This window comes from Meles meles, chromosome 10 (assembly GCF_922984935.1).
Source record: "Meles meles chromosome 10, mMelMel3.1 paternal haplotype, whole genome shotgun sequence".
NCBI classification, from domain to species: domain Eukaryota; kingdom Metazoa; phylum Chordata; class Mammalia; order Carnivora; family Mustelidae; genus Meles; species Meles meles.
In genome coordinates this window covers 76,985,185-76,998,253 of record NC_060075.1, presented here as the reverse complement: position 1 = coordinate 76,998,253, position 13,069 = coordinate 76,985,185, and the positions used below count along the sequence as shown (strand labels likewise).

The 13,069-nt window shown below is 35.9% G+C and overlaps 1 protein-coding gene across 8 annotated transcripts in view; it reads left to right on the top strand.

Annotated features, from left to right (window-relative positions):
• The window catches only part of RUNDC3B (RUN domain containing 3B), a 135,086-nt gene that overhangs the window by 18,719 nt on the left and 103,298 nt on the right, over positions 1 to 13,069 (top strand). For all 8 annotated transcript variants that reach the window (XM_046020538.1, XM_046020535.1, XM_046020537.1 and 5 more), the window contains one exon: positions 1,227 to 1,342. In XM_046020538.1, coding sequence (XP_045876494.1) covers positions 1,227 to 1,342 — 116 coding nt within the window. The remainder of the gene's footprint in view (positions 1 to 1,226; positions 1,343 to 13,069) is intronic.

The following is a 13,069-nucleotide window of genomic DNA, read 5'->3' as shown; positions in this document are numbered from 1 at the left end:
TTTTCATTTCCCTAAACATTATAACTGGTGACAAAGAGAATTTTTAATGTAGCGTTTTTAGATGTAATCATATAAAAAAAACTCTTTATATTACCCTTTATATTTATTTCCTCTATTTTCTGTCCTGATTGAATAGTATAACCAACAAGCCTAAAACCTAAGAAGTAGTTTGTATTCCTTTATCTCCCTCATAGTTTACATTTCTAATTGCTTAAAAATCTCATAGTTTGCCTATTTCTTCCTTCCTCACTGATTGTCCTTACTTAGGCACTCATTTTTCACCCTTCGTAGGGTATGACTGTAAAGGCATGGCATGAGGCAATTGCTTGAGATGACAGAACTGTTCTGTATCCCAGCTTTGATGCTGGTGACATGAATGTTGTTACATGTAAACAATCATAAACTTTTTCTTTTGTCTTGCCACGGTATTGGCATGTAAATATTTCTTTCCTATTCTTTCATAATAGGGCTTACAAATAAATCAAGTAGTTACAACAAGGTCCTCTCTGCTGAAGCTGAGGAAATTTTAAATGTGCAGAAGATATGTTTCCACACATTTATACATGTGGCCCTGAAGGAATTTATACTCTAGTAAGATAGATACTACAGATAACAGCAGTAAGATAAACTGTAATTATCTCCCAGGGCCCTACAAACAAAATGCTTGTGCTAGGAATGTACAGGAGATAATTCTTCATTGAAGAGGTGGCGTTTGAGCTGAGTCTTGGAAAACACACTGATTATGACAGTCAAAAACAGAGACAAGGGACATTCTGATAAGAAGGAAAAAATATAGCACACTTTACAGATTTGTAATTTTTCCTTTTTATGAAGCTCAGAAAAACTTTGGATCTATACCTCATGCATACTTGCATCCTGTTTCATTCAGTTTTGTGCTCTAAAACTCTTAAAAGCATTTGGGTCTGACACTTAAATTTCTTATAAACTATAGGATAGCTTTTGAGTTTTTGGATTTAATAATTTAGGTCATTTTCAAATTCTGATTTTAATGTCCGTGAAGACCATGAGCTACTCCTAAGTCTTACTGTGTTCAATAGATAGTAAGTATGTAACTGAAAGACTGGTATCTACGTAAAATTTTCTATTCACAGAGAAAATTTGAATAAGTAGAGTTTTCAGTATATATAATACTTACGAAGTATCTTTATAATGTTTTCTTTCCATTTTTCATACTTAGGTGAATGAATCAACTCTTTGTTTCACAGGTTTTCTGTGAAGACCCTGATTGATCGGTCCTGCTTTGAGACAATTGATGATTCTTCTCCTGAATTTAACAATTTTGCAGCTATTTTGGAACAGATTCTAAGTCACCGGCTAAAAGGTAACAGAATCAATGTCTTTTTAGTCTCACAACAACTTTCTTTTTTATAAGCTTGAAATTTTAGAATCCATACAGTCTGGTATGATTTAGATAATAGCCATATTGTATCTTGAGAAACATAAAACTGATTTCAGAATGCCTAATCTTTTGACCTATCCTTTGTCCCTGGAAATGAATTTCTGTTCTCTAATTTATGCCTGTTTCCAGGGTGCATTAAAAGTGTTGAATACATTAAGTGTCACATACATGGAGCAGAATCACTTTCTGTAAGTAATTAAAATGAAAGCTTAAATTAAAAAGTAGCCCATCTTCGAAGGTTACTAGATGGTATTTTAACCAACTTACAACGAAGCATCTGACATTAAGTTTGTTTGCTTAATCTCCACTTCATTAAACTTCAAAATCTTTGAAAAAATTTTCACCATAAATAGTTAAAAGAGGTATGTAAAAAATGTGCTCAATTATGGTTTTAAAATAAATCAGTAAATATATTTACATTAGAAAGATAAATCTCTTAAAACTTAAAAGGTAAGATGGGAGCTGTGGTCTCTCAGATTTATGAAATATGTTTACTTTAAAAATACCTGTAAAATACAGATGATAAAATGAAGAAATATTATGCAACATAACACTTAGTAGTAATAAATAATAACTTTATTACATTAATTCTATTACCTTGGTCTTCCTAAAGGAAACTTGATCATCAGATGTTTTCACTTAACTTTTTATTATCTTTACTATCTTAATGGTAAAGTTTTAAATCAGTAGCCTGCTTTGGTAATAGAACTTATTAGAATCTCAAATTTAAGGTTAAGGATAATTCTTTTCTGTAGTTTGTGATGCTGAAAGCCTCAAGCTTTACTCCTAAATGTTTATATCAGTTGATCTGTCCTCTGGATCTATATCAAAGGGTTGAATTTAATTACATGGGAAAACAAAATTTGGATTCAGTCAGCTCTTTGCAATTTAAAATGAGGTCCATAAAATCACTGATGCTTTTCTGTTAAAAGTTTGTTATTTTTGCATTTAAAAAGTTACATTTTTATTTTTGCTGTCCTGTATTTCCTAAAATTTCTGCCATTAATGTTACCTTTTATAAGAAAATAAGTTTTTATAAAAGCAAAGGATAGGAGAGTATTTTGACATATTGTTTGGGTTACTATATTGTGTGGTGTAATATTTAAAATTTTTACATATAAATTTATAAATAATACATGATTAAAAAAACACATGAAACACAGTAGACCTTGATGTACTTTAATGTTTACAAATATTTTATCATAATACTTCAGTTCCTTTGATTCAGTATACCATTTAGCATATGATTTACTCACAAAATATATAAGCAACTATCAGAAGAAAACAGGCCACATTGAGATAGCCATGCAAAGTGATTGGGCAGGCTCCTGACCACATACATGGACCCCTCCTGCACACTAGCCTGCCATCTTCTGAATCTTGCCTCAGCAAAGTCTAGATGATAGACCTTTGGATTTACTTAAGTGTCATTTCTGAGAAGCCAGTGAATTACCATGTTGAAAGTAGAATCCCTAGTTGATTCATGGATAAGAATTCCATTAGTATGACTAAGACAGTAAGAATGATGAGACAATGAAATTTATGTTACCTTTTTAAGTTAAGTGAAATAAATAATTTAAAATACATTAAAAAAATTTCCTGTAGATTAAATAATATGGTCACTGTGATTAATATAGATATGAATCATGTAATGATCTTTAACTTTTGAGATGAAGTATTTTAAAGACTCAAGCGTCTACAGGCTTCCATGTTATTTTAGTATTCTAGCATATAACAAATTGCTTTTTACATTTGGAGAAGTTATATAATTATTTTGATAGTACACCAAAATTTAATATATAACTACTAATTTTTCCAATGTTTGCCTTTATAGAAGTACAAATTTAAAATGTATAACTTTGTGGGTTTGTGAGATTTACTTTTCTTCAACTACTTTTTTTTTTTTTAAATAAAAGGACATTTAGTTTAGATATAAATTTTTTAGAGAAAGATAAAATCCACCCCCAGGCACAAAATAGGCTGTACTGACACAGGTAAAGTAGAAAACTTGAAACAGTTATTTCTATTCTTTTTTTTTTTTTTAAAGATTTTATTTATTTGACAGAGAGAAATCACAGAGAGGCAGGCAGAGAGAGAGGAAGGGAAGCAGGCTCTCCACTGAGCAGAGAGCCCGATGTGGGACTCGATCCCAGGACCCTGAGATCATGACCTGAGCCGAAGGCAGCGGCTTAACCCACTGAGCCACCCAGGTGCCCCGAAACAGTTATTTCTTTATTCTATTTAAAAGTCCCCTAATTTTTTGAAAGGAAGCTTTTAAAATGACATACATTAATCCTATTTGCAGTTATTGTTCAATAAAGTGATGATCTTACTTTTCTGGAATATAGCTGAGAACTAGGAACTAATCACAAAATATAGAATTCAAGGAGACCTCAGTTCAGATCTTACCTAGTTTTGGGACTTTTTAAAGTATCATCTTTCTCTCCACCTCATCTGCACCTGCCATAATAGAAAGCAACTGCAGATGCTGGGTATAGAAGTGGAATGTCTTGTCTAAGCAGATTGGGGAAATTGGGCATTTTACCTGCCCAGCAGGCATTGTACCCCACCCTACAACTCCATAGCACCACTTTAGGTAGCGCCATGAGTCGCAGATTAAAAATTATTCTAGGCTCTCTCCTGAAGCAATCCACTCAACAATATTTGTGACTGGTGGACATATAGTCTTGGTTTTAGTACTTATGATGTGTGGGAACCTAGGATAATAAAGCAGTTCATCACATTTTGGGGCAGTTTAGATTGATAGAAAAATCTTATGTAAATAAAGCCAACCTATCTGAGTCTGCTTTGATCTATTTTCGGTCACAATTTTCCAGTTTTGAGCCTAATAAACATTAAAACATTGCTATTATAGAATCCTTTCTCCTTAGTCCCCCCTTTTTCTAGGTAATGTATCTCTAGTTCCTTTAATGTTCTGGAACCACCACTCTCTGATTCTTCTGGTTTATCAGTAGTTTATTATATTGCTCTTAAAATCTGATACTAAAAGCTGTGTAAAGGGTTTCAGAGAGTTGAATTCTGTATTAGTTCAGAATTTAAGATTACACTGACATTTTGATTCCCATATCACACTTTGGTTTTACATTGAAATTAAGACCAAGTCAAATCCCATAGTTTTTAAACAATTAAACTCTTCCTTATTTAATGTTTTAGTTAGTTCTCTAGTAAGTTGCCTGTGTTCAAGTTTGATAGGGATAAATATAGTATTATTTCCTTTGTCATCCACTTTAGAGATTGATGAGCTGGCTCTAAAAAAGAAATTTAGGAGAATTTCTAAAGATGAAGGGGACAAACTTTTCTTTATATCTCTCACTAAGTATATCTAAAACCCTGGACTTTATTGTATAAAACAAATAAAAGAAGATTCCAAAAGGTAGAAAGAAGAAGGGAGACTTTCTAGGGACTATATGACTTTGGGAATGACTTGATGGGTTCTTTGATTTTCTGCTTGCCTTGTCCCAAGGCAGGATAAGCCAAGAGACTGTAAACAACAGCAGGTACAGAAAGCAAGGCAAAGAGCTTTTACTTCTAATTTTTTTAAAGATTTATTTTTTATTTTAGAGAGGACAGCAGGAGGTACAGAGGGAGAGGGAGAGAGAATCTCAAGCAGACTCTATACACTGAGCATGGAGCCCAACATAGGGCTCAATCTCATTACCCCGATATCATGACCTGAGCTGAAACCAAGAGTCAGACGCTTAACCAAGTCACCCAGGCAATCCAAGGTGGAATACTTTTAGACATTCCCTCCTCCAGCCAAATGACACAGAGAAAGGGTAGTACCACTCCCACCCAGGCCAAAAAAAGTTAAATGGAGAACTTAGAACTTTCTGTCCTCATGAGATGTAACACTGTCCCACCACCACCATCAGTCTGGTATCAGAGAAGGCCAAGCAGAGAACTGGGAATTCTTCCCTCCTGGCTGGTTGTGAGCCTTCCCTTCCCATTTAACTTCCACCCCCACCACGTTAATAAAGAGCCTGGACTTCCATTTCCACCCAGCAGTAATGAGTGGTTATTTCCCTGCCATCCTGAGGCTTATCAGAAGAGACCTATTGGAGACTTATGTCTTTCACCATCACCCAGCAGTAACAAGGCTCCTCCCAGTTCATTGTCAATGGAGACCATGTAGAAAGCCTGGACTCCCACTTCTACCCAGGAGCAGTGAGTACTCCCCACACTTAAATGTCAGTGGAGGCCAACTGGGAAATGTGGACTTCTTCCTCCACTTGACAGTAATGAAGTGGTGCCCTTTACTCCTTCCCTTCCACTGCTAGAACTGTCATAGAGAGCCAGTGAAAAGAGAAGTTGTAAATAAGGTCCTGAGACTTACAAAATGAACATGTCCAGGTTTCATTTGAAGATGACTCATACCAAGAACTAGGAAGATCTCAAATTGAATCATAAAAGACAATCAATAGTTACCAACACTGAGATGACAGAGATACTAAGTATTAGTGACAAAAATCATAAGTTTGGTCATGATAAAAATGCTTTAGTGAGCAGTTACAAACATTCTTGCGACAAATGAAAAAGTAAATAACTTCACCAAAGATATAGAAGATATAAGAAAGAACCAAATAGAAATTTTGTTACTGAGAAGTACAAAACCAAAATAAAAAACTCAATGGATAGGCTCAACAGGAAGATGGAGGGGACAGAGAAATCAGTGAACTAGAAGATAGAAACATATCTAAACAACAAAGACTAAAAATAATCCAAAATTTAAAAGTGGACTTAAAGAAAATAAATAGACCTGCAGGGACCTGTGGGACTATAACAAAAGATCTAACTCTTTTCATTCGAGTATCTCTAAGAGGAGAAAGAGGAAGGGACTGAAAATGAGCTAAAAATATATGACTGAAAATTTCCCAAATTTGTCAAGAGATGTAAACATATAGATTTGAAAAATTGAGTGAATCATAATATAAATCCAAAGAAATTCATGCCAAGACATATTATGATTAAACTTTTGAGAAATAAAGACAAAGAGAAAATGTTGAAAGTAGCAGGAGAAATACACTCTGTCTGTAAGGGGAAAACAATTCGAATGATAGCAGATCTCTCATCAGAAACCATGGAAGCACTTCTTTCAAGTGCTAAGAGAAAAGTGCCAACACAGACTCCTCTATCCAGCAGAATTATCCTTCAGTAATAAAGGGAAAATCTAGACATTCTCAAGTCAAGGAAAACTAAGGAATTTTTTGCCAGTAGACTGGGCAAAGAACTGTCTTCAAGCAGAAATGAGATGATAAAAGAAGCAGGAAAGAACATGGTAAATAAAATTGGCTTTCCATTTTATTTTTTAGTTTTCTGTTCTCTCTGGTTTTGATTTTTCTGTTTTCCTTTTCTTGTCTTCCTGTGGGTTACATGGATGGTTTTTAGAATTCCATTTTTGTCTATCTATATTGTTTCTGAGTACATCTCTTTGTATAGATTTTTTAGTGGTTGCTCCAAGTACTACTTTGTATATCCTAATTTATCACAGTCTATGAATGGCATCATTTTCCAGTCTTAAATTTAAAAGCCATACTTTTCTTCATTTCCCTCATTCTCCTCCATTGATAATATAGTTGCTTTAAAAAATTAAAAATAGAAAAAAAATAAAATAAAAATAGAACTACCCATATAATCCAGTAATCACACTACTGGGTATTTATCCAAAGAATACAAACACAGTAATTTGAAAGGATATATGTATTCCTGTGCTTATTGTAACATTATTTACAGTAGCCAAATTGTGGAATGAGCTGGTGTTCATCAATATACGAATGGATGAAGAAAATGTGATACATTAGGACACCTGGGTAGCTCAGTCAGTTAAGCATCTGCCTTTAGCTCAGGTCATGATACCAGGATCCTGGGATTGAGTCCTGCATCGGGCTCCTTGCTTAGAGGGGAGACTGCTTTTCCCTCTGCCTGTTGCTCCCCCTTCTTGTGCTTGCTCTCTATTTCTCTCTCTCTCTCTCTCTCTGACAAATAAATGCATAAAATCTTTTTTTTAAAAAGATTTTATGTATTTATTTGAGAGAGAGAGAGACAGAGTGAGAGAGCATGAGAGGGTAGGTCAGAGGGAGAAGCAGACTCCCCATGGAGCTGGGAACCTGATGTGGGACTTGATCCCAGGACTCCGGGATCATGACCTGAGCCAAAGGCAGTCACACAACCAAGTGAGCCACCCAGGTGTCCAATAAAATCTTTTTAAAATATGTCCTACACACATGTGTGCGCGTGCACGCACTGGATATTATTTAACCATACCAAAAATGGGATGCCTGGGTGGTTCAGTTGGTTAAGCGTCCAAGCTCAATTTTCAGCTTAGGTCTCAGCGTTGGTGAGAGTGAGCCCCACCCAGGGCCCCACACTAAGCCTGGAGCCTACTTAGGATTTTCTTTCTCCCTGGGCCCCTCCCCCTGCCCTCACCTGTGCTCAAGCTATCACTACCTCTCTTTAAAAAAAGAAAAAGAAAAGAAAAGAAATCTTTCCATTTGCAAAAACATGGATGAACCTAGAGACTATGATGCTAAATAAAATAAGGGAAAGACAAATACTACATGATAACACTCAGGCGAAATTTAACAAAGAAAACAAGTGAACAAAGGAAAAACAAAGAGACAAACCAAGAAATAGACTTTAACTATCTACAGAGAACAAGCAGGTAGTTACCAGAGAGGAAATGGTGGTGGGTGAATTAAGAGTATACTTTTCATGACGAGCACTGAATAATATATAGAATTGTTGAATTACTGTATTGTACACCTGAAACTAATATAACACTGTATGTTAACTATACTCGAATTAAAATAAAAAACTTCTAAAAATACATATAATTGCTTTAAATATTCCCCTAAAAAAGATTAGAACCACATTAGACTGTTAAAAGTTTTGTTTCCACCATTAAATATAACTGAGAACACTCAAGAGAAGGCCAGCCTATTTCAGGTTGCTAATGTGTCTAGCAGAGTCTGGGACTTACAAGACAAGGAAACGTATCTGCTGTGTCATTTCTTGGCTTCCAGTGTCCCTAGCCAGTCTTCCTTTTATTCTCCATCTTCAGAGTATTCTCATACTTGTTTTATATGTAATATCGAGAGTTTGTATTTGCACTTAGGAAAAGGAAAGTGCATCTACTTTATCTTATCTGGAACTAGAATTCTCCTTTAATTTTTTAATGTGAAGACTTACATAAATGGTTTTCCTAATGTTAAATCATCCGTATATTCTTGGGATAAATCCAGCTTGAGCCTCATGTATTGTTTTAAATCTTTTTTTTTTTTTTTTTTGAAGACTTCATTTATTTGACAGAGAGACAGAGATCGCAAGTAGGCAGAGAGGCAGGCAGAGAGAGAGGGGGAGGCAGGCTTCCCGCCAAGCAGAGAGCCTGATGCGGGGCTCGATCCAGGACCCTGAGATCACGACCCAAGCTGAAGGCAGCGGCTTAACCCACTGAGCCACCCAGGCGCCCCTCATGTATTGTTTTAATATACTTGGCCAGATTTAGGATTTAGTTTGTTAATACTGTAGGAGTTTTTGTTCTGTGTAATTTCTCTGTTTTGTACTTGTTTCGTTATCGAGATTATATTATTTTCTCTAAGTTAATCAGAGGCGTTTTATCTTTTTTAATTCTTTGTAAGAATTTTCTATTAGTTTGGAAATGTTGTTAGATTTTGCCAGTAAAAACCCTGGGCTAAGTAGGGTATGTGTGTGCTTATAGATCTCTTTAGGTTGTTGATGTCTTCTCATCTATATTCTTTCCACTATCAGTTTTTTCTTTTCTGTGCCCTCTTAATTGTTTAATGCCTAGTTAGTTGCACTTTTCCCTTTCAATGTGCCACATTTAAAATAGTTTAATTAATTTAAATGATTTTAGAAAGTTGAAGCTCACTGAAGAGATGGAAAGACTAAAACTTATGGCACATGTTCATCTTTATAACAATTTTTTAAAACTAAGATTCTGTTTTTTTAAAAACTTTTTCCTTACCCTCATTATTTGTGAACCATCTTCCCCCTCTTCTGAAGGATTTTATGTGTTTCATTTACGTTGCTGTGAAGGAATGAAATTTCCATTAGTAGATACCTGGTGTTATTATCTTCCATGTAGTTGCTGGCCAGTTTGTTCCCTTTTGCATTTCTAATATTATTTCTTTTTCCCCTTTTTTTCATAAACAATATTGCCAGAGATTTGTTAATTTAATTAGTCTTTCAAGTAATTAACTTAGGGCTTTTTTGATCATTTATGTATGCTAATCATATCATTATTTCTTCTGTTACATTTTCCTTGAGTCTATTTTGTTATGTTGGACTCCTAGCAGATTATTTTTCAAACTTCTCTCCAAGCAATGCTTTAGTTACTGTGCAAGTTGGGATATATAATATTTTTATCCATATTTTTAGGTAAATTTAACTTTTCATTATTATTCCTTTTTTGGCTTATGTGTTATTTAGGAGTTAATTTTTAATGTTACTAGAAACAAGAATTTTACCTTTTCATTTTTACTTTTTTTTTTTTTTTAGATTTTTTATTTATTTATTTGACAGATAGAGATCACAAGTAGGGAGAGAGGCAGGCAGAGAGAGAGAGGAGGAAGCAGGCTCCCTGCCAAGCAGAGTGCCCGATGCAGGGCTCGATCCCAGGACGCTGGGATCATGACCTGAGCGAAAGGCAGAGGCTTTAACCCACTGAGCCACCCAGGCGCCCCTTTACTTTTTTTTTTTTTAAGATTTTATTTATTATTTATTTGACAGATAGAGATCACAAGTAGGCAGAGAGGCAGGCAGAGAGAGAGGAAGGGAAGCAGGCTCGCTTCCGAGCAGAGAGCCCGATGTGGGGCTCGATCCCAGGACTCTGGGATCATGACCTGAGCTGAAGGCAGAGGCTTTAACCCACTGAGCCACTCAGGTGCCCCTCATTTTTACTTCTATGTTAACAGAATTGTCAAAGAATTTGGGCTTTCTGGCAGATTTTTTGAAATCTGTAAGTTCTGCTTAATGGCTTAGCTTATGGTTAGTTCTAATAAATGATTCATCTTGAGAAGAATGTGTATTCTCTAATTGCTGATTATGTTCCTGGAGTATATTTACATTTTTGACAGCTTGATCTATTAATACTTAAAAATTTGAAACTTATTATTGTGATGGATCAAGTTCCTCTTATAGATCTATTTTTGCTTTCTATATTTTGAGTCTATTTTGATATATTCAGTTTTGGGGTTTTTATAGATTCCCTTATTTACTGTTTATTTATCATTTTTGGATTCTTAAGAATTTCTGTGATTTTTTTCAATGTGCTAATTATATTTTATTTTATTTTAATTTTTTAAAAAGATTTATTTATTTATTTGAGAGTGGTGGGACGGGCAGAAAATCTGAAGCAGACTTCCAGTCGAGCCTGGAGCTGAGGAGGGCTCTATTGCACTATACTGAGGTCATGACCTGAGGGGAAACAAAGAGTTAGTTGTTTAACTCACAACTGTATTTTAAAGTGTGTTTGTTATATTTTATCCAGCATTTCCAATTTTCCTTTTGCTCTGTGCTAGGTAGCAGGACGATGTTCCTAAAATTCATTGTTTCCCACTCCATAGACAAATTAGTGCTATCTCTAAGGAGAGCTCCAAAATTTTCTCTTCTCTTCTTCTTTGAAAATTATCCTTGCCCTTTGTTGTTGATTTGAGTGACTAGCTAAACTTAATAGGCAAATTATGGAATATTGAAATAATACAACTGTGGCCCTGATTTTCAGTGTTCATTAGTTCCTTTTAGATAGTCTCTATTGTGATGTGATTAAAAATATTTTTCATTAAAAAATACTCAGGGGTGGGGCACCTGGGTGGCTCAGTGGTTTAAACCTCTGCCTTCGGCTCAGGTCATGATCTCAGGGTCCTGGGATCGAGCCCCGCATCAGGCTCTCTGCTCAGTGAGGAGCCTGTTTCTCCCTCTCTCTCTGCCTGCCTCTCTGCCTACTTGTGACCTCTCTCTCTGTTAAATAAAATATTAAAAAAAAAAAATACTCAGGGGTGCCTGGGTGGTACAGTCAGTTAAGTGCTAGACTCTTGATTTAAGCTCAGGTTATTATCTCAGGGTCCCTGGAATGAGCCCCACATAGGGCTATGCATTCAGCGGGGAGTCTGCTGGAGATTTTTCTCTCTCCCTCTCCCTCTGCCCTTCAGTCTCTTTCTACCTCTCAAAAAAAAAAATTACTCAGGCATGTATATATATTAGTACATTGCATATCACATATACTGTAATATGTAAATCACTTTATTATATATGTTAATGTTTATGTGATATATATTTTTTAAGTTAAGACACCCCTTTTTCCTATGTCCCTCTATTTATATAAATCCACCTATTTCCATTGTGAAAATCCTATTTTTCCCCTTGGATACAAGGATTCTTTTAAAAAAAAAATTATTTGAGAGAGACAGCATGCAGGAGCATGGGGAGGGGCAGAGGGAGAAGGAGAAGCAGGAGTCTACAAGGTTCTTTTCTACTTGAGCATGAGGTATACTCCTGCTTATTATCCACTAAAGCTTTTACTTCACTAGTCCTTTCATTTTCCAGTTCCACTGCATTCTTGCTTCCTTTTTATTCCTTTCTTTCTAGCCAGTTTTCTCTCTTTCTCTCTCTTTAACGATTTTATTGATTTATTTGACGGACAGAGATCACAAGTAGGCAGAGAGGCAGGTGGGGGGGTGGGAAGCAGGCTACCCGCTGAGCAGAGAGCCCGATGTAGGGCCCGATCCCAAGACCCTGGGATCATGACCGGAGCCCAAGGCAGAGGCTTTAACCCACTGAGCCACCCAGACGCCCCCCCTCTCTATTTTTAAAAATATTTATTTATTTTAGATTAAAAGAGACAGCAAGGGGGGAGATGGAGAGGGAGAGGGAGTCTCAGCACAGAGCCCAACTTGGGATTGGTCTCACAACCCTGGGATCAGGACCTGAGCTGAAACCAAGAGTCAGATGTTTAACTGACTATACCACTCAGGCACCCCTCTAGCCAGTTCTTAATAAGCTTTTCTTACAGGTGGTTTTTCTCTTTCCTCTGCTGTTATTATTGCATTCTGAACTTTTCATTTCATTCTTATCTCTGGCAAATTTCCTAAGAAAATTTCCCTTGTTTTTCTACTGTATCCTTTTTCAGGGAGCATGGGTCCTATTTATCTTATGTCTTTTACTACACTGAACTCTTACCATGTTATAGCCTTCAAAAATTGCAATGGAAAAACTTAACTGAATTTACAGTTCTAGCCAAGATGGAGTACGCCCACTATGATCCAAACTGTCTGTTATAGTCAGGATACTATAGCGAAATGCCACAGACTCGATGGCTTAAACAACAGAAATCTATTTCCCACAGTTCTGGAGGCTGGAAAGTCCAAAGTCAAGGTACTAGCTGAATGTGATTCTGATGAGAACTTTTTTCCTAGCTTATAGATGGTCACCTTCTTTCTTTGTCCTCACATGGCAGAAAGAAATAGAGAATGTTTGCTGATGTGCCTGCTTATAAAGACACTAGTCCAATCAGATCAGGACCCCACCCTTATGATGTCATTCAACCTTAATTGCCTATATAATCATGTTGGGTGTTAGGATTTCAGTGTATGACTTTTGAGGGAGGTAATTCAG